We start from the raw sequence: 15712 nt of genomic DNA, 5'->3' as shown, positions 1-15712 counted from the left end.
GTATTGCTGGACTATCTAGATGACCAGTATTATTCTATATGAAGGCAAAAAAAAAAAGGAATGCAGTAGTGATTAACACACCTATCATCCATAACTTGTGGTGTAGTATTAAAAATGGTAACATTTATAAATGCAAAATACGGCAACAAAGAGAAGCACAGATTATATGAGAGACTGAAGCTGGGGGCAACCTGGAGTTAAATGACCAATGAATTGGCAAGCTTCCTGGAGCCTTACTGACGACCCCCCTGAGGAATGAATTCTCACTTTCTTGGGTCCACTATGGAATGGCTGCGTCTTTCCTCCTCCACCAACTTCTATGTATCCTTTTATTTTCAATTTTGTGTGCATATCTATGTGCTACTTCACCCTCTAATTATATCCACCTCTCCCCTATATTGTTTCACTTTCTGTGACCGCTTGGACTTTCCCTCCCTGCATGCTATGATTTGCTCTGTCCTGCTTCACTCTAAATCATGCTGCATAATCCTTGCACTTAGGTCTGAACGGGTGTTTTGGGAACTCTTTGGGCTGCCCCTTCAGAATTTGACTGACTTGAGTGTGTGTTGGTCGGCCCTGATCTCACCCAGTTCAATGTGCTTAACCTGATCTGCTGTGCTGTGTTATGCATGGAAATAGTCCATGCTAGAGGAGGAACAGTGAGGATTCAATTTGTGCATGTGGGTAGAGGCAGACAGACGAGGAGTGGATGGGCCAGAAGACGCCGGACACCATAGTGCTTGGCATCTGCACTGGCCTCCCTGCACCCTCCATTCATTGCCTCTGATGATGCGGATCTCACCTGAGAAAAAGCTGCAAGGCAGGGGGAGCACTCTCCCCAGGGGCCTCCACTGAATGCACCTGCATATGGATAATAAAATAGCTGCATTTTAAAACTTGTGCCTGCTACTTTTCCTGTTTGTAAGTTGCATATGATGTGGCTATCAGCAGTAGCACGGTTTGGTGGCTTTTTATATCGAGGGCCGCGCAGAGGGTCCTTAAGTGGGGGTGACCAAATTTGAAAAAAGGAGCCTCCCCCCCCCCCCCCCCCCCAAAAAAAAAAAAATCTGCACAGTAGTACCTACAAGTGGTGGTCCCCCGCTCCCTTGCGCCCTGCAGTGATATGTGACCTTCCCCCCCCCCCCCCCCCCGGGTCTCAAACTATCCCAAACCATACCCCTGACCTCCCCCGCTTGACACATACATTCAGTGACAGAAGCGCTGGCTGCATTCAATGGTGTGGAGTCAGTCGGACCTTTTACCGGTGGCCCCCCCCTCCTCGTTTCTGGCTACGGGGTACTGTTTGTCATGTAGGTGCTGAATGCAGATGCTGGGTGCCATGTGTGTTCTGGGTGTGGGTACAGGGTGTCGTGTGTTCTGGCTATGGGTCTGTATCAAGTAAGTGTCATGCGTGTGTTGATTGCAAGTACTTAGTACCATGTGAGATCTGGGTGCATGTACTGGATGTCATGTGGATGGGTGCAGGTACTGGGTGTGACATGGGTGCGAATACTTGGCCTGTACTAGGTGCTGGCTATGGGTGGGCATTGGGTGTCACGTAGGTTGTAAATGCAGGTACTTTGGGTGTGGGTACTAGTTAAGTGGGTGCTTGGTGCAGAAAGGGAGTGCCTTGTGGAGGCGGTATGGAGGTGTTGGTACTGGGTGCAATGTTAGGGCTGGGTGCAGGTACTTGGTGTCATGATGTGAGTACTGGGTGCCAACCATGGGGGAAAGGAGTGTGGGTGGATGTTGGGAGAAGTAGAGATCAGAAGACGTCAGTGTGGGTGCTGCTGGAAGAGGAAGTAATTACGGGTGCTGGGGGAGGAAAAGGTCACTGGGGAGATGCTGGGGGAGGGAGAGGTCAGTTTAGGTGCTGAGGGAGGCAGGATCACTGCAGTGCTAATGCTGGGGAGGGATAGGTCAGTATGAGTCCTAGGTGAAGGGATAGGTCACTGTGGGTGCAGGGTTAAGGACAGATCACTGTGAATGCTGGGGGAGGGGCGAGGTCACTGCTGTAAGGGAGACACCATCTTACCTGCTCCCACTCAGCTGCAGGGAATCCTGTATGGGACCTCTTTACTCCAAAGTTTCCCAGATGGGGGAGGAGCTTCCCATGGGTGGTGGGCAGAGCTTATTGCAGCCAGGGGCAGGGCTTATTTTTTTTGCAGCCAAAGGGGCATTTTAATGGGTATTTCAAAAGGTGGGGGGTGCTTGAGCACCCAGAGCACCTCCCTCTGCACGTGCCTGTTGAGGGATTCAGTGTACTGTGTGCTGGTTATTCCACTTTTTACAACAAGTATGTATTTTAGTAGTGTGTTCAGTTTGCGAGCTTGAAGTTCAGCTTTAAAGACGTGTATTTGTATGTTTGTGTCCTTGTTGTTACATTTATTATTCAATGCTATTGATTTGAGGAACAAATGGATGTTGTTGTAATAGATACTAGAGCATCAAAATCAGAGAAAGCACTTAGACTGGAAATCCTCAACCAATTCCCTATACAGTCCCAAACCTGCTATTTTGTTTTGAGTGTGCAGTGTTTTAATAGTAATAATACAATACAGTAATAGAGACTGTATATGGACATTGTTGTGTTTTATACAAACATGTCAGTGTAGTATTTCCAGTGCCAGTTTTTTGTTTTGCTCTATATTGTTGTAGGCCCACTTTTGAAAGTAGAATTATTTTACCTTATAATTGTGGCTGTTGCATATGTTATATTTGAAGTAAATTTGACACTTTCTGTATGAAAATATAGCTCTGTGCTATACAAGGTATACTTACTTCATGTGGTAAACATGTTCCTTATTTTAGTATCATCAGCCATTGCCCACATATTTGTAGATGAGTAATCTGAACAGTACAGTATATTACATGTGAAAATAACTACCCAAAACCTTTTCTGATATGAGGAAAAAGTCCCCCTCCGATATTGTTTTTGCTGTCCAGGTGGTCATGTGACCTCAGGCTACAGTACCAAAGATGTTTTCCCTTTCTGTGGAGTCTTCTTTCTTGCTGTTTTTATAAATAGACCCCCTAGTGCTTATGAACTACTGTATGTCCAGAGTTCCTTACATTAGGAAATTATTTTTTCAGATGTGCTCATATGGAAGGCGCTTTGACAGAAGCCAGCAAACGAATCCGTGTTCTTGAGAGCAAAAATAATGAACTGGAAAAACAAGTGGTAAGATTGAAACCTCTCATAGCTGTAAGCTAAAGAGACATTCACTCAGGCATAACAAGAACCTAGGGCCCCCCACAAAATTGTCATGAGGCCCCCCAGAATCTAAAGTTTTGCTGCTGTAACCAATCTCTTTGCTTATGAGTTCAAGCAAGTAGCCAATTATCAGTCCACTCAGTGGAGTTGTAAGAGGAGGTCCTTTAGTGTTCATTATATTGTTTGGTGGAGGAAATGAAGAAGCTGAAATTCGCTTTGTCATCAGGATAGCATTTTATGCTAATGGTGGAGTTGAGAACGATTGGACAGCAAGCCAATGTGGCAAATATTAACTTGCTTGTCCAGCATGGTATGGAAATACAAACAGTTGTTAAGGTTAGGCATCAAGAAGGGGGCTTGTGGCAGGGGTGGTGTTGGTTGTGGTCAAGGTTTGGCAACAGGAAGGGGATTTTGGAGGGGGGAGGGGGTAAGGTTAGGCAACAGGAAAAGGGTTTTGGAGGGGGGGGGGGGCGGGGGGTTATTAAGGTTCGGCAACAGGAAGAGGTTTTTGGAGGGGGGGGGGGTTATTAAATTTAGGCATCAGGAAGGGGGCTTGCAGGGGGGAGGTGGTTATCTTTAGGTGTGAGGGGTTTTGTTTCAGGGGATCTTTCAAGGTTAAGGGTCAGGGAGGGGAGTGTCGGGGGGGTGGACGTGTTGGGTTAGGCATTGAAAGGGGGAGCAGTTCTGTGTGAGAGTTGGGTTAGGTTTATCCGTAGTAATATTTACTGATATTTTACGAACGAAAATTAACACTCTAAAATAGTTGGATATTGGTAAATGTTACCAATATTCTACTATTGACTTTATCTTAGAACCCAAATTTCCTGGAGCCTTAATTTCACGTACGCAGAGGTTGCAGACTGTTGTATGTCACATTTAAGGTATGCTGTTATTTTGAAAGAAATGTATTACAGGAAAGTATGTTCTTCTCTACTCCAAAGAGGGCAGAATATATTTTCCTAATAGTCAGCACATTGTGATCTGTATCAATGTGTAGCCTTATTTTTTCAGAGTAGCAGTCTAAGAATAGACTGTGGATGAAATTGTTAAGAAACATACATATCCATTTTCCTACAATTTTCTAGGCCGAGTGGAAGGAACGTTACTCCAGTGCCAGCAATACTTCAAAAGATCTACAAGAACAAATTGAGGAAATGAGAACAAGGAGCAAAGAAAAGGAAAATGCAATCAGCCGATTACAATCGAGGCTCAAAGAAGTTGAAGAGTCCTTTGAAAAGACTTTCAAACAGTCTGACGATAAAGATGAACGAATAAAACAAGAGCACAAAATGTTTCAAGATGTAAGTTAAAAATGAGCTGCGAATACACTTAGTTGCTATAAACGTAGAGTTTTGCTTCCGCTAAGAGCGTGCTCATGTAGCCTGCTGTGCTAAGTGCAAGGATCTCATGTTTGGTTTCTATAAAAACAACATAAGTTTTGTTCCCTCCTTGTTAAATCAGAAGTATCATCAAGACCCCAAAGTGCTGGGCTTTTGCATCAGATTTTGTCTGCTCACCCAGTGCAGCATGGGGGCATATCTCTAATTACCTATATTGAGGAGAGCTGCAGTTTGTCTCATGGCAAGGCAGTTAGGCAAGCAGGGATGTTGAACTCCAGTCCTCAAGGCCGAGGTCCTCACACATTTTTGGCACAGCTCAAACTAATTAATGGGACAGAATCAGGAAAAGTGTGATTCATAAAGTAGAACACATTTCTTCCAGTGGCGGACATACGGCCGTGCAGGCCGTGCCGCCGCACGAGGGCCCCTGAAGTTCTGCTGCTTCAGGGGCCCATTAAGTATTGCAGGTTTTTTTTTTTTTTTACCTGGGGGGCCCAACTCCTGTCCTCCCCCCTCACCTCGCCCCCCCCCCCCTCATGCGGCGGGAGAGCGGAAAATACAAGAAATCTCCGGCCGGGGCGGCAGCTGCCGCTTGGTCTCCAACTTTGGAGACATATCGGAAACTAAGCAGCAGCTGCCTCTAGCGTCTGCTGCAGCCCCGGCCGGAGACTTCCTGTATTTTCTGCTCTCCCGCCGGCTGCAGCGCATACCGGGAGGGGGGCCCCGAGGTGAGTGAGGGAGGATAGGAGTCTGGCCCCCCACCCGGATAGCTACCCACCCGGCTACCTTACCCACCCACCCGGCTACCTACCCCGCTACCTAACCATCCACCCGGCTACCTACCCGGCTACCTAACCAGGCTACCTACCCACCCACCCGGCTACCTAACCACCCTGCCGGCTATCTACCTGGCTACCTACCCACCCGGCTACCTAACCACCCTGCCGGCTATCTACCTGGCTACCTACCCACCCGGCTACCTACCCACCCGGCTACCTAGCTACCCACCCGGCTACCTAACCACCCTGCCGGCTACCTACCTGGCTACCTACCCACCCGGCTACCTAGCTACCCACCCGGCTACCTGACCACCCTGCCGGCTATCTACTTGGCTACCTACCCACCCGGCTACCTAGCTACCCACCCGGCTACCTAACCACCCTGCCGGCTATCTACCTGGCTACCTACCCACCCGGCTACCTACCCACCCGGCTACCTAGCTACCCACCCGGCTACCTAACCACCCTGCCGGCTACCTACCCACCCGGCTACCTAGCTACCCACCCGGCTACCTAACCACCCTGCCGGCTATCTACCTGGCTACCTACCCACCCGGCTACCTAGCTACCCACCCGGCTACCTAACCACCCTGCCGGCTATCTACCTGGCTACCTACCCACCCGGCTACCTACCCACCCTGCTGGCTACCCACCCACCCGGCTACCTACCCACCCACCCGGCTACCTACCCACCCGGATACCTACCTACCCACCCGGCTACCTACCCACCCACCCGGCTACCTAACCACCCTGCCGGCTATCTACCTGGCTACCTACCCACCCGGCTACCTACCCACCCGGCTACCTAGCTACCCACCCGGCTACCTAACCACCCTGCCGGCTATCTACCTGGCTACCTACCCACCCGGCTACCTAACCACCCTGCCGGCTATCTACCTGGCTACCTACCCACCCGGCTACCTACCCACCCACCCGGCTACCTACCCACCCGGATACCTACCTACCCACCCGGCTACCTACCCACCCACCCGGCTACCTACCCACCCGGCTACCTAACCACCCACCCGGCTACCTACACACCCACCCGGCTACCTACCTACCCACCAGGCTACCTACCTACCTACCCACCCGGCTACCTACCAACCCACCAGGCTACCTACCCACCCACCCAGCTACCTAACCACCCACCTACCCACCCACCAGGCTACCTACCCACCCGCCTACCCAGCCACCCACCAGGCTACCCACCCGGCTACCCAGCCACCCACCCGGCTAAGGGCTACCTACCTACCCACCCGGCTGCCTACCTACCCACCAGGCTACCTATCCACCCAACCACCCATGGGAGCTGCGCGCCGGATGGAGGCTGGGACAGGAGGTCTGCTGCTGCAGGTGAGTAAATGTTTTTTTTTTATTATTTATTTTAGCAGGTGTATGTTCTGGGCAGGTCTGCCACATGATTGCGTGTATGTTCTGGGCAGGTCTGCCACATGATTGCGTGTATGTTCTGGGCAGGTCTGCCACATGATTGCATGTATGTTCTGGGCAAATTTGCTACATGATTGCATGTGTTTTCTGGGCAAATCTGCCGACATGATTGCACGTATTTTCTGGGCATATCTGCCGACATGATTGCAGGTATTTTCTGGGCATATCTGCCGACATGATTGCAGGTATTTTCTGGGCATATCTGCCGACATGATTGCAGGTATTTTCTGGGCATATCTGCCGACATGATTGCACGTATTTTCTGGGCATATCTGCCGACATGATTGCACGTATTTTCTGGGCATATCTGCCGACATGATTGCACGTATTTTCTGGGCATATCTGCCGACATGATTGCACGTATTTTCTGGGCATATCTGCCGACATGATTGCACGTATTTTCTGGGCATATCTGCCGACATGATTGCACGTATTTTCTGGGCATATCTGCCGACATGATTGCACGTATTTTCTGGGCATATCTGCCGACATGATTGCACGTATTTTCTGGGCATATCTGCCGACATGATTGCACGTATTTTCTGGGCATATCTGCCGACATGATTGCACGTATTTTCTGGGCATATCTGCCGACATGATTGCACGTATTTTCTGGGCATATCTGCCGACATGATTGCACGTATTTTCTGGGCATATCTGCCGACATGATTGCACGTATTTTCTGGGCATATCTGCCGACATGATTGCACGTATTTTCTGGGCATATCTGCCGACATGATTGCACGTATTTTCTGGGCATATCTGCCGACATCATTGCACGTATTTTCTGGGCATATCTGCCGACATCATTGCACGTATTTTCTGGGCATATCTGCCGACATCATTGCACGTATTTTCTGGGCAAATCTGCCGACATGATTGAATGTATTTTCTGGGCAAATCTGCTCACATTATGTGTATTTTCTTGAGAAAACCTGCACAATTATGTGAATTTTCTGGGGAAAGGGTCACCAAAACTTGGGCCCACTGTCTTTGCGTTGCACTTTTCAAGGGAACCTGAGGTGAGAATAATATTGAGGCTGCCATATTTCTCTCCTTTTAAGCAATACCAGTTGCCTGGTTGCCATTCTGGTCCTCTGCCTCTTATTCTTTCAACCATAGACCCTGAACAAGCATGCAGCAGGTCAGGGGTTTCTGACAATATTGTCAGAACTGAGAAGATTAAGCTGCATGCTTGTTGCTGGTGTAATTCAGTTTATTACTGCAGCCAAATAGATCAGCAGGGCCGCCAGGCAACTAGTATTGTTTAAAAGGAAATAAATATGGCAGCCTCCATATCACTCTCACCCCGGGATCACTTTAAATTACAGTTAGCTCCGCCCTTATCCGGTCATTGCCACGTCCATTTTTTGCCGCGGCGCTACGCGCCGCAGGTTCTATCCACGCCCATTTTTGGGCGCGGCGCGCTTCGCGCGCCGCAGGTCAGGGGGGCCCACAATTGATATTTTGCACAGGGGCCCACTGCTGCCTGTGTCCGCCACTGATTTCTTCCTTTCTCAGTCTGGCATGGATATGGACCTTGAGGACTGGAGTTTAACACCTGTGCCTTAGAAGATCTGCATGGCTTTTATTGCTAGCTCTGTTCCTACTGGATAGAGATGCCACTAGTTAGTTCTGGAAAATCAGAACCGCTAGAATTTTTCTACAGATCCAAAGGATCCACAAATTCCCCTACTGAAAAAAGCTATTTGCTTAGTATAATATTAATTTTACAACTTTGTTTAGATGTGCCATGTCATTCCCATTATTATTATTATTATTATTATTTATTTATAAAGCGCCAACATATTCCGTGGCGCTGTACAATGTAAGAAAACAAACAAGGGATACAGAACGATACAGACAATGATATACATCAAATATGAACACTGATACAAGATACAGCACTGCTGATTACAATTTGATTTAACATGATGACTAAAATGTATAAATGACTAACAGAGTGCAAGCAATTAAATTAATAACCTTCCAGGACACAAAAGGGTGAGAGCCCTGCCCTTGCGAGCTTACAATCTAAAGGAATGAGGTGGAAACAAGAGGTGGGGATGAATACAGTATATGTACATGCAGTGCGCAATTAGGTTATTTAGTGGGTCCATGGCCTAAGCTAGAGAATATGCTTGTCGGAAAAGGTGGGTTTTGAGGGAGCGTTTAAAAATTTCAAAGGTGGGAGAGTGGCGAATGTGTTGTGGAAGGGCATTCCAGAGGAGGGGTGAGGCACGTGAGAAGTCTTGTACACGTGAATGTGAGGAGGTAATTGTAGAAGAGGATAGAAGAAGCTCGTGTGCAGATCTGAGATTGCGGTTGGGTTGGTATCTGGAGACTAGTGAGAAGATGTACAGGGGAGAGAGATTGTGGAGAGCTTTGTAGGTTAGGGTTAAGAGTTTGAACTGAATCCTCTCATTAATTGGTAGCCAGTGAAGAGCTTGACAGAGAGGGTCAGCAGAGGAAGAGCGAGAGGAGAGATGAATGAGTCGAGCAGCAGAGTTCAGTACAGAATTGAGCGGTGTTAGTCGGTTAGTTGGAAGTCCACCCAGCAATATATTGCAATAGTCCAATCGAGATATAATAAGAGCATGTACTAACATTTTGGTTGTGTCATGGGAGAGAAAAGGTCGGATACGTGCTATGTTTTTCAGTTGGAAATGGCAGGAGCTGGTTAGGGAGTTAATGTGAGGAGTAAATGAGAGAGAAGAGTCAAATATTACCCCCAAGCACCGTGCTTTGGGAACTGATGTTATAGACGTGTTGTTAACATTTATTGTAATATCAGGCAAAGGGGTGGACAGGGATGGTGGAAAGACTATTAGTTCAGTTTTATTCATATTAAGTTTTAAGAAGCGAGAGGACATAAAAGAGGAAATAGCAGCCAGGCAGTCGGGAACCCGTGTGAGGAGGGAGTTAAGGTCTGGGGCCGAGAGGTACAGTTGTGTATCGTCTGCATATAGGTGGTATTGGAAACCAAATGAGCTGATTAAGTTACCAAGACCGTGCATGTAGATGGAGAAGAGGAGGGGACCGAGGACAGAGCCTTGAGGTACCCCTACAGACAGAGGATGTGAAGAGGAGGCCTGATCTGAATAAGAAACAGTGAAAGACCTTCCAGAGAGGTAGGAAGATGTCCAGGAGAGAGAGAGGTCCTTTATTCCTATAGATGAAAGGATCTGTAGGAGTAGAGTGTGGTCGACAGTGTCGAATGCTGATGACAGATCTAGAAGGATGAGTATGGAATAATAGCCTTTGGATTTAGCTGTGAGGAAATCATTAGCTACTTTGGTGAGGGCTGTTTCTGTGGAGTGGTTTGGCCGGAAGCCAGATTGGAACTGATCAAGCAAGGAATTTGCAGATAAATACTGACTTAGTTCAGCATGAATGTGGCGTTCAAGTAATTTAGATGCAAATGGAAGAAGTGACACTGGGCGGTAGTTAGCAAGTTCGGTGGGGTCTAGAGATGGTTTTTTAAGTAGTGGTGTTACAACAGCCCTCTTGAGTGAGGATGGAAAAATTCCGGTGGAGAGGGAGGGATTCCCATTATAAATAGCATAAGCTGTTAAACTATGCTTATACCAATGATAAACCAGCTGCAGGTAGTTCCAAGGTTACATCTGCCCCGAGTTACTCACAACCCGCTGCTGTCATTTCCACGTTGAAGGAGAATGAAGACTGAAAGCTTGTTGGAGCTGTGAGGGACATTTTTGATGAGTAAATGGAGCAAGGGAGCACAGTGGAGGCACAAGGGGACACTAGAGGCACAGTGTTGCAAATTACATAGAGATTCAATTTAAGTACGGCACTTTACCACTTTAAGCAGCTTTGTGTATGTTGTTTTACAGCTTCTCTTGGAGTATGAATCACTTGGAAAGGAACATGAAAGAGTAAAAGTAAGAGTATTTTACATCACTTATTGTGTAATGTTGTGATTCTATGCATTTTTAATTATGCTATCTCTGCTGCTATATTTCCCTTACATGGAGAGTGGCAGGCTTGGCAAGTTATCAACTCACAGCTCAGCTCCTATGCCCCAATCTACGATCACCTTCTTCACCCTATGTGGCGCGGGACGCTTGAACAGGAGGTGAAGAGCAACACATCACCTGCCCGACTTTGGTTACACCCAGGCCTTTTAGGTGCAAGGTATAGGAGCTGAATGTAGAGTGAACTATGTAACTCACCAGAACCTAACAGGATATAGCAAAATTACAGGAACAGGCCAAGGTCATACACGTTAAATCAGAAGTATCAAGGTACAGTAGGAGCAGGCAATATCAAGGTCAGACAATCCAAGGTCGAGGCAGATGGCAGACAGAGAGTGGTCAAGTTCCAGGCAGAGGGTCGGTACAGGCGACAGTCAGATTCCAGGCAAAAGGTCAACACACAAGTAATCCAATAGAAGTAATCACACTCAGCAAAAGCACACAGCCAAAGCTATCACGGGCAATGACAGAAAGCACTCAGCAGGTTTCAATACTTCATGCAACCAATCAGTGGACGGTCACATGCACACAGCAGTCAATCACATGCAGGCAATAATCCTGTTCAAGTGTCAGCTGACAGAGGGATCAGCTGACACAGGTAGCAATACACGTCAGCTGACTACAAGTCAGCTGACCAGCAAAACATCCTGACTGTGTGTCAGCTAACAGCTGCCTAAACACGGTAGCATACTGGTTAAGGGCACTGCCTCTGATGTGGGAGACCAGGGTTCGAATCCCGGCCAGGGTCAGTATCCATTCAGTAAGGAGTTCAACAGGAGAAAAGCGCCACACAAATGTTCAGATTATTGTTACAAAACAAACCCCTGCCTAAGTGTCAGCTGACTATCCTGTCAGCTGACACTACCTCTGTCGCCGCCTCAGACCATACTGCGGCCGAGAGGAGCGAGACATCCGCCCACCAGTATGCGCAAAGTGATCCCCAGTGCACGCATCATCAGCGACAGGCTGGGAACGCGAGTGATTCTTCGCTTTCCCAGCCACAATTGCGCCCTCTATGCTGCTATAGCATATAGCATGAAGCATATAGCAGCAGAGAGGGCGCAATTGTGGCTGGGAACGCGAAGAATCACTCGCGTTCCCAGCCTGTCGGCTTCTGTCCCCGAAACCGGAAGTGGCTGCCGGCAAAGACACGAGGATCGGAGGGACACGGCGAGGGCATTGTACAGCTGCAGGGGGCTATTGGAAGCCCCAGGTGAGTAAAAGTCATTTTTTTTTTTGATTCAAGGATCACTTTAAAGAGAACCTGTACTGAGTAAAATAATTTAAAATAAGCACATGAGGTAACTTCAAATGAACATTACATAGTTACCTTGCTATTAGTTCCTTTCAGAAGCGCACCATTTTCTTCTGACAGTGATCGCTTCGAGTTCTGACAACATTTTGTCAGAATTGAAATATATCAGTTGCTGTCAGTTATTTATCAGTTGCTGTCAGTTATAGCTGAGAGGACAACTGATGTGCCAAGTAATGTCTATGTTTTCCTATGGCTCAAGTGGGCGATATGACAGTTTAACAGTGTGCTGACCAGAAAGCTGTTATGCGGTAATGACCATTTTAAAAATGGAGGACAGAGAATTCCCTTGATCCCAGTGGACAAACAGGACGTGGGAAAGGAGAAAGAGATTGAGGAGTAGACTACACGGGAGGTAAGTATGACCTGTGTATGGTTATTTCACTTTTAATTTTCAGTACAGGTTTTCTTTAAAGAGACTCTGTAACAACAAAAACCTCCCCTGGGGGGTACTCACCTCGGGTGGGGGAAGCCTCCGGATCCTAATGAGGCTTCCCACGCCGTCCTCTGTCCCACGGGGGTCTCGCTGCAGCCCTCCGAACAGCCGGCGACAGAGCCGACTGTAGCTTCAATATTTACCTTTGCTGGCTCCAGCGGGGGCGCTGTGGCGACTTTCGGCACGGAAATAGACGGAAATACCCGATCTCCGTCGGGTCTGCTCTACTGCGCAGGCGCCGGAAACTTGCGCCTGCGCAGTAGAGCAGACCCGACGACGATCGGGTATTTCCGCCTACTTCGGCGCCGACAGCCATCAGAGCGCCTGCGCAGGAGCCAGGAAGGTAAATATTGCGTCACGGCTGTACGGAGGGCTACAGCGAGACCCCGAGGGACGCAGGACGGCGTGGGAAGCCTCATTAGGATCCTGAGGCTTCCCCCACCCGAGGTGAGTACCCCCCAGGGGCCGTTTTGTCGTTACAGTTCCTCTTTAAGGTCTGATGTGACCTCTCAACCAGTGGCAGAAGCAGCATTCTTGGTAGCCTGCCAGGAGGCGGAGGAAGCCACTATTCAGAGGTACCCGCCAGCGAAACAGCATTGGGGTCTGGCACACGCAGCACAGGGGGCAGGGACACACATTATGCAGCTAGCATTCAGCACCAGGATGGGGGAGAAATAGAGCAGGGAAGCACCATATACTCGGCTGTAAGTCAGAAATTTAGGTCTGTCTCCAGTATAAGTGTGTCCCCCTCCCCACCTCCCACACACGCACACAATTCACTTAAGCAGATCAGACCTAAATTTCTTGACTTATAGTCGAGTATATACAGTAAAAGTTCTGCAGTATTTTATTGTCTTGACAACCTGTGATTACTGTATGTCCTGTTATCTTATACTTCAATAAAGCTGGCATTTTAAGCAAAAAAAAGAAAGAAAGGAAGAAAAGAGAACTACAACACTTACGTTGCTCTTTTCTTGTCTTCTAATTTTGCAGGACACACTAGGATTAACAGAAAATAAGCTATGCGACTCACAAACTGAGCTGAATGAACTCAGAAGGTAAGAAAAAGATGGTTTCTTTTTTACAAATCTGTGTCAAAATTGTTTTGCCTTTTGAGTCAAAGTTAAAGGGTGATGGATTACATGTGCCGTCAAACTAAATGATCTTTTTAAGGTAATTTTAAGGAGGAAACACCGTTCACTACATTACCATGCCAAAATGGGAACAGGACCAAGCGTAGCCTGACCAAACGACACAGGTAGAAGGAGAGTCTGCTCGACCAAATGGCATAAAAGTCCAATTTTTTATTAGCAAATCGTTCTTGACAGAGACATATCAGCTCACGTATTTCGAAGCACAAACTTACTCCTTAGTCCTTTTGTCATACCTATGACTAAGGAGTGAGTTTTTGCTCAGATACGCATGAGATGATATGTCTTTGTCAAGAACGATTTGCCAATAAAGATTGGACTTTTATGCCATTTGGCCGAGCGGACTCTCCTTCTACCTGGATCTTTTTAAAGTGTACCGGAGATGATTGAATGCAAAAGTTTTGTACATACCTGGGGCTTTCTCAACCCCCTTTTGGCCTGATTGTTCCATACACAGATGATACCAGCAACAGGCAGATATTTCTAGTGGCAGGAAAATATTAAGAACAGACGTATAGAAGCTATTATACCTCCGCACTACTGCTACTCTCTCCCAGTGTACCATGTCCCTTCCACATCTACCGTAGTGCTCCCATTATGTTTCCCACACTGCCTCCATTCTAACCCAATGTTGCCTCCATTCTAACCCAATATTGCCATTATGTCTCCACTTAGTACTGTCAGTCTCCCTCAATGCAGTCATAATGTGTCACCATCATGTCACATTCCTCCCCCTACCTGAGCTAAAAGATTAACAGTCGATGAAGAGAAAATGGATTGTTGGGGTGTACCATGTTTGGCTAGCTTTAGGGAATACCTAAGTACAGTGAAATAGATAGAAGTTGTGAAAAATTGCCACTGTACTGTTTTGCATGCCGTAGCCATAGCAAAAATGTCTTCGTTATTGTTTACAGGGGGGTGGATCGGGAAGAGGAGAGAGGCAGTGCGAAAGCCGGCGGCTTCATCTATTACATTGCCGCCGGCTATATTTAATTAAATTAAGCAAGTTGTCATAAATTTGGCCGCAGCGAGACGGCGTAAACATCACATTTCTAACATTGGCCGATGCGCTGCGGCCACTTCGCACATTGGCCGGCCTGAACCCGAAGTGGCTGGCCAGAACACGAAGTGACCACACTTCGGGTTCTGGCCGTAACAAATACAAAAAACGTCCTGGTCTTTTGTCTGTACAGTAGGCCTTTCCTCTATCTGTTGCAGTGAACAGGTGCAAAAAATATGTAAAATAGGAATTAGAAACTACGGCAATGTGCCTAAAGGGAAGGTTCAAGCAAAATAAAAAAATGAGTTTCACTTACCTGGGGCTTCTACCAGCCCCATGCAGCCATCCTGTGCCCTCATAGTCACTCACTGCTGCTCCAGTCCCCCGCTGGCAGCTTGCCGACCTCGGAGGTCTGCGGGACGCATTGCGTACATTTTTACGCATTCCCGCTAGTGCAGGAACATTAACACATAAATTTTTACGCGTACTGGTTCAATGCGTAAATTTTTACGCATTGCAACACTAACGCGTAAAAATGTAAGTGTTAATGTTCCTGCACTAGCGGGAATGCGTAAAAATGTATGCAATGCGTCCAGCCGACCTCCGAGGTCGGCATGCTGCCAGCACGGGACTGGAGCAGCAGTGAGTGACTACGAGGGCACAGGATGGCTGCATGGGGCTGGTAGAAACCCCAGGTAAATGAAACTAATTTTTTTATTTTGCTTGGACATTCCCTTTAAAGAGGAACTAACCAAGGATTTACCGGTAACTTCATTCCAATCAGTAGCTGATACCGCGTTTCCCACAAGAAATATTTACCTTTTCTCAATTAGATCATCAGGGCAATCTGTGTGGCTGATATTGTAGTGAAACCCCTCCCACAGAGTGATGTCATGACCATGGTCCTGACAGTTTGCCATCTGTGAACCTCGTTGCATTGTGAGAAATAAATACCTTCCTCTGTGCATAGAACCTGGCAGAACTAAAGCTGTCACCACCAGTGATAAATTTCAGAATGTAAATCGGGGAGAGGAAA

General features: G+C 47.5%; 1 protein-coding gene across 5 annotated transcripts in view; it reads left to right on the top strand.

Annotated features, from left to right (window-relative positions):
- Window positions 1–15712, top strand: part of MPHOSPH9 (M-phase phosphoprotein 9) — a 173816-nt gene that overhangs the window by 89664 nt on the left and 68440 nt on the right. For all 5 annotated transcript variants that reach the window (XM_068244323.1, XM_068244328.1, XM_068244343.1 and 2 more), the window contains exons 12-15: window positions 3094–3181; window positions 4300–4515; window positions 10637–10684; window positions 13519–13583. In XM_068244323.1, coding sequence (XP_068100424.1) covers window positions 3094–3181; window positions 4300–4515; window positions 10637–10684; window positions 13519–13583 — 417 coding nt within the window. The remainder of the gene's footprint in view (window positions 1–3093; window positions 3182–4299; window positions 4516–10636; window positions 10685–13518; window positions 13584–15712) is intronic.

Source organism: Hyperolius riggenbachi, chromosome 1 (genome assembly GCF_040937935.1).
Source record: "Hyperolius riggenbachi isolate aHypRig1 chromosome 1, aHypRig1.pri, whole genome shotgun sequence".
In the NCBI taxonomy this organism is placed as follows: domain Eukaryota; kingdom Metazoa; phylum Chordata; class Amphibia; order Anura; family Hyperoliidae; genus Hyperolius; species Hyperolius riggenbachi.
This window is presented reverse-complemented; position numbering and strand designations above follow the sequence as displayed.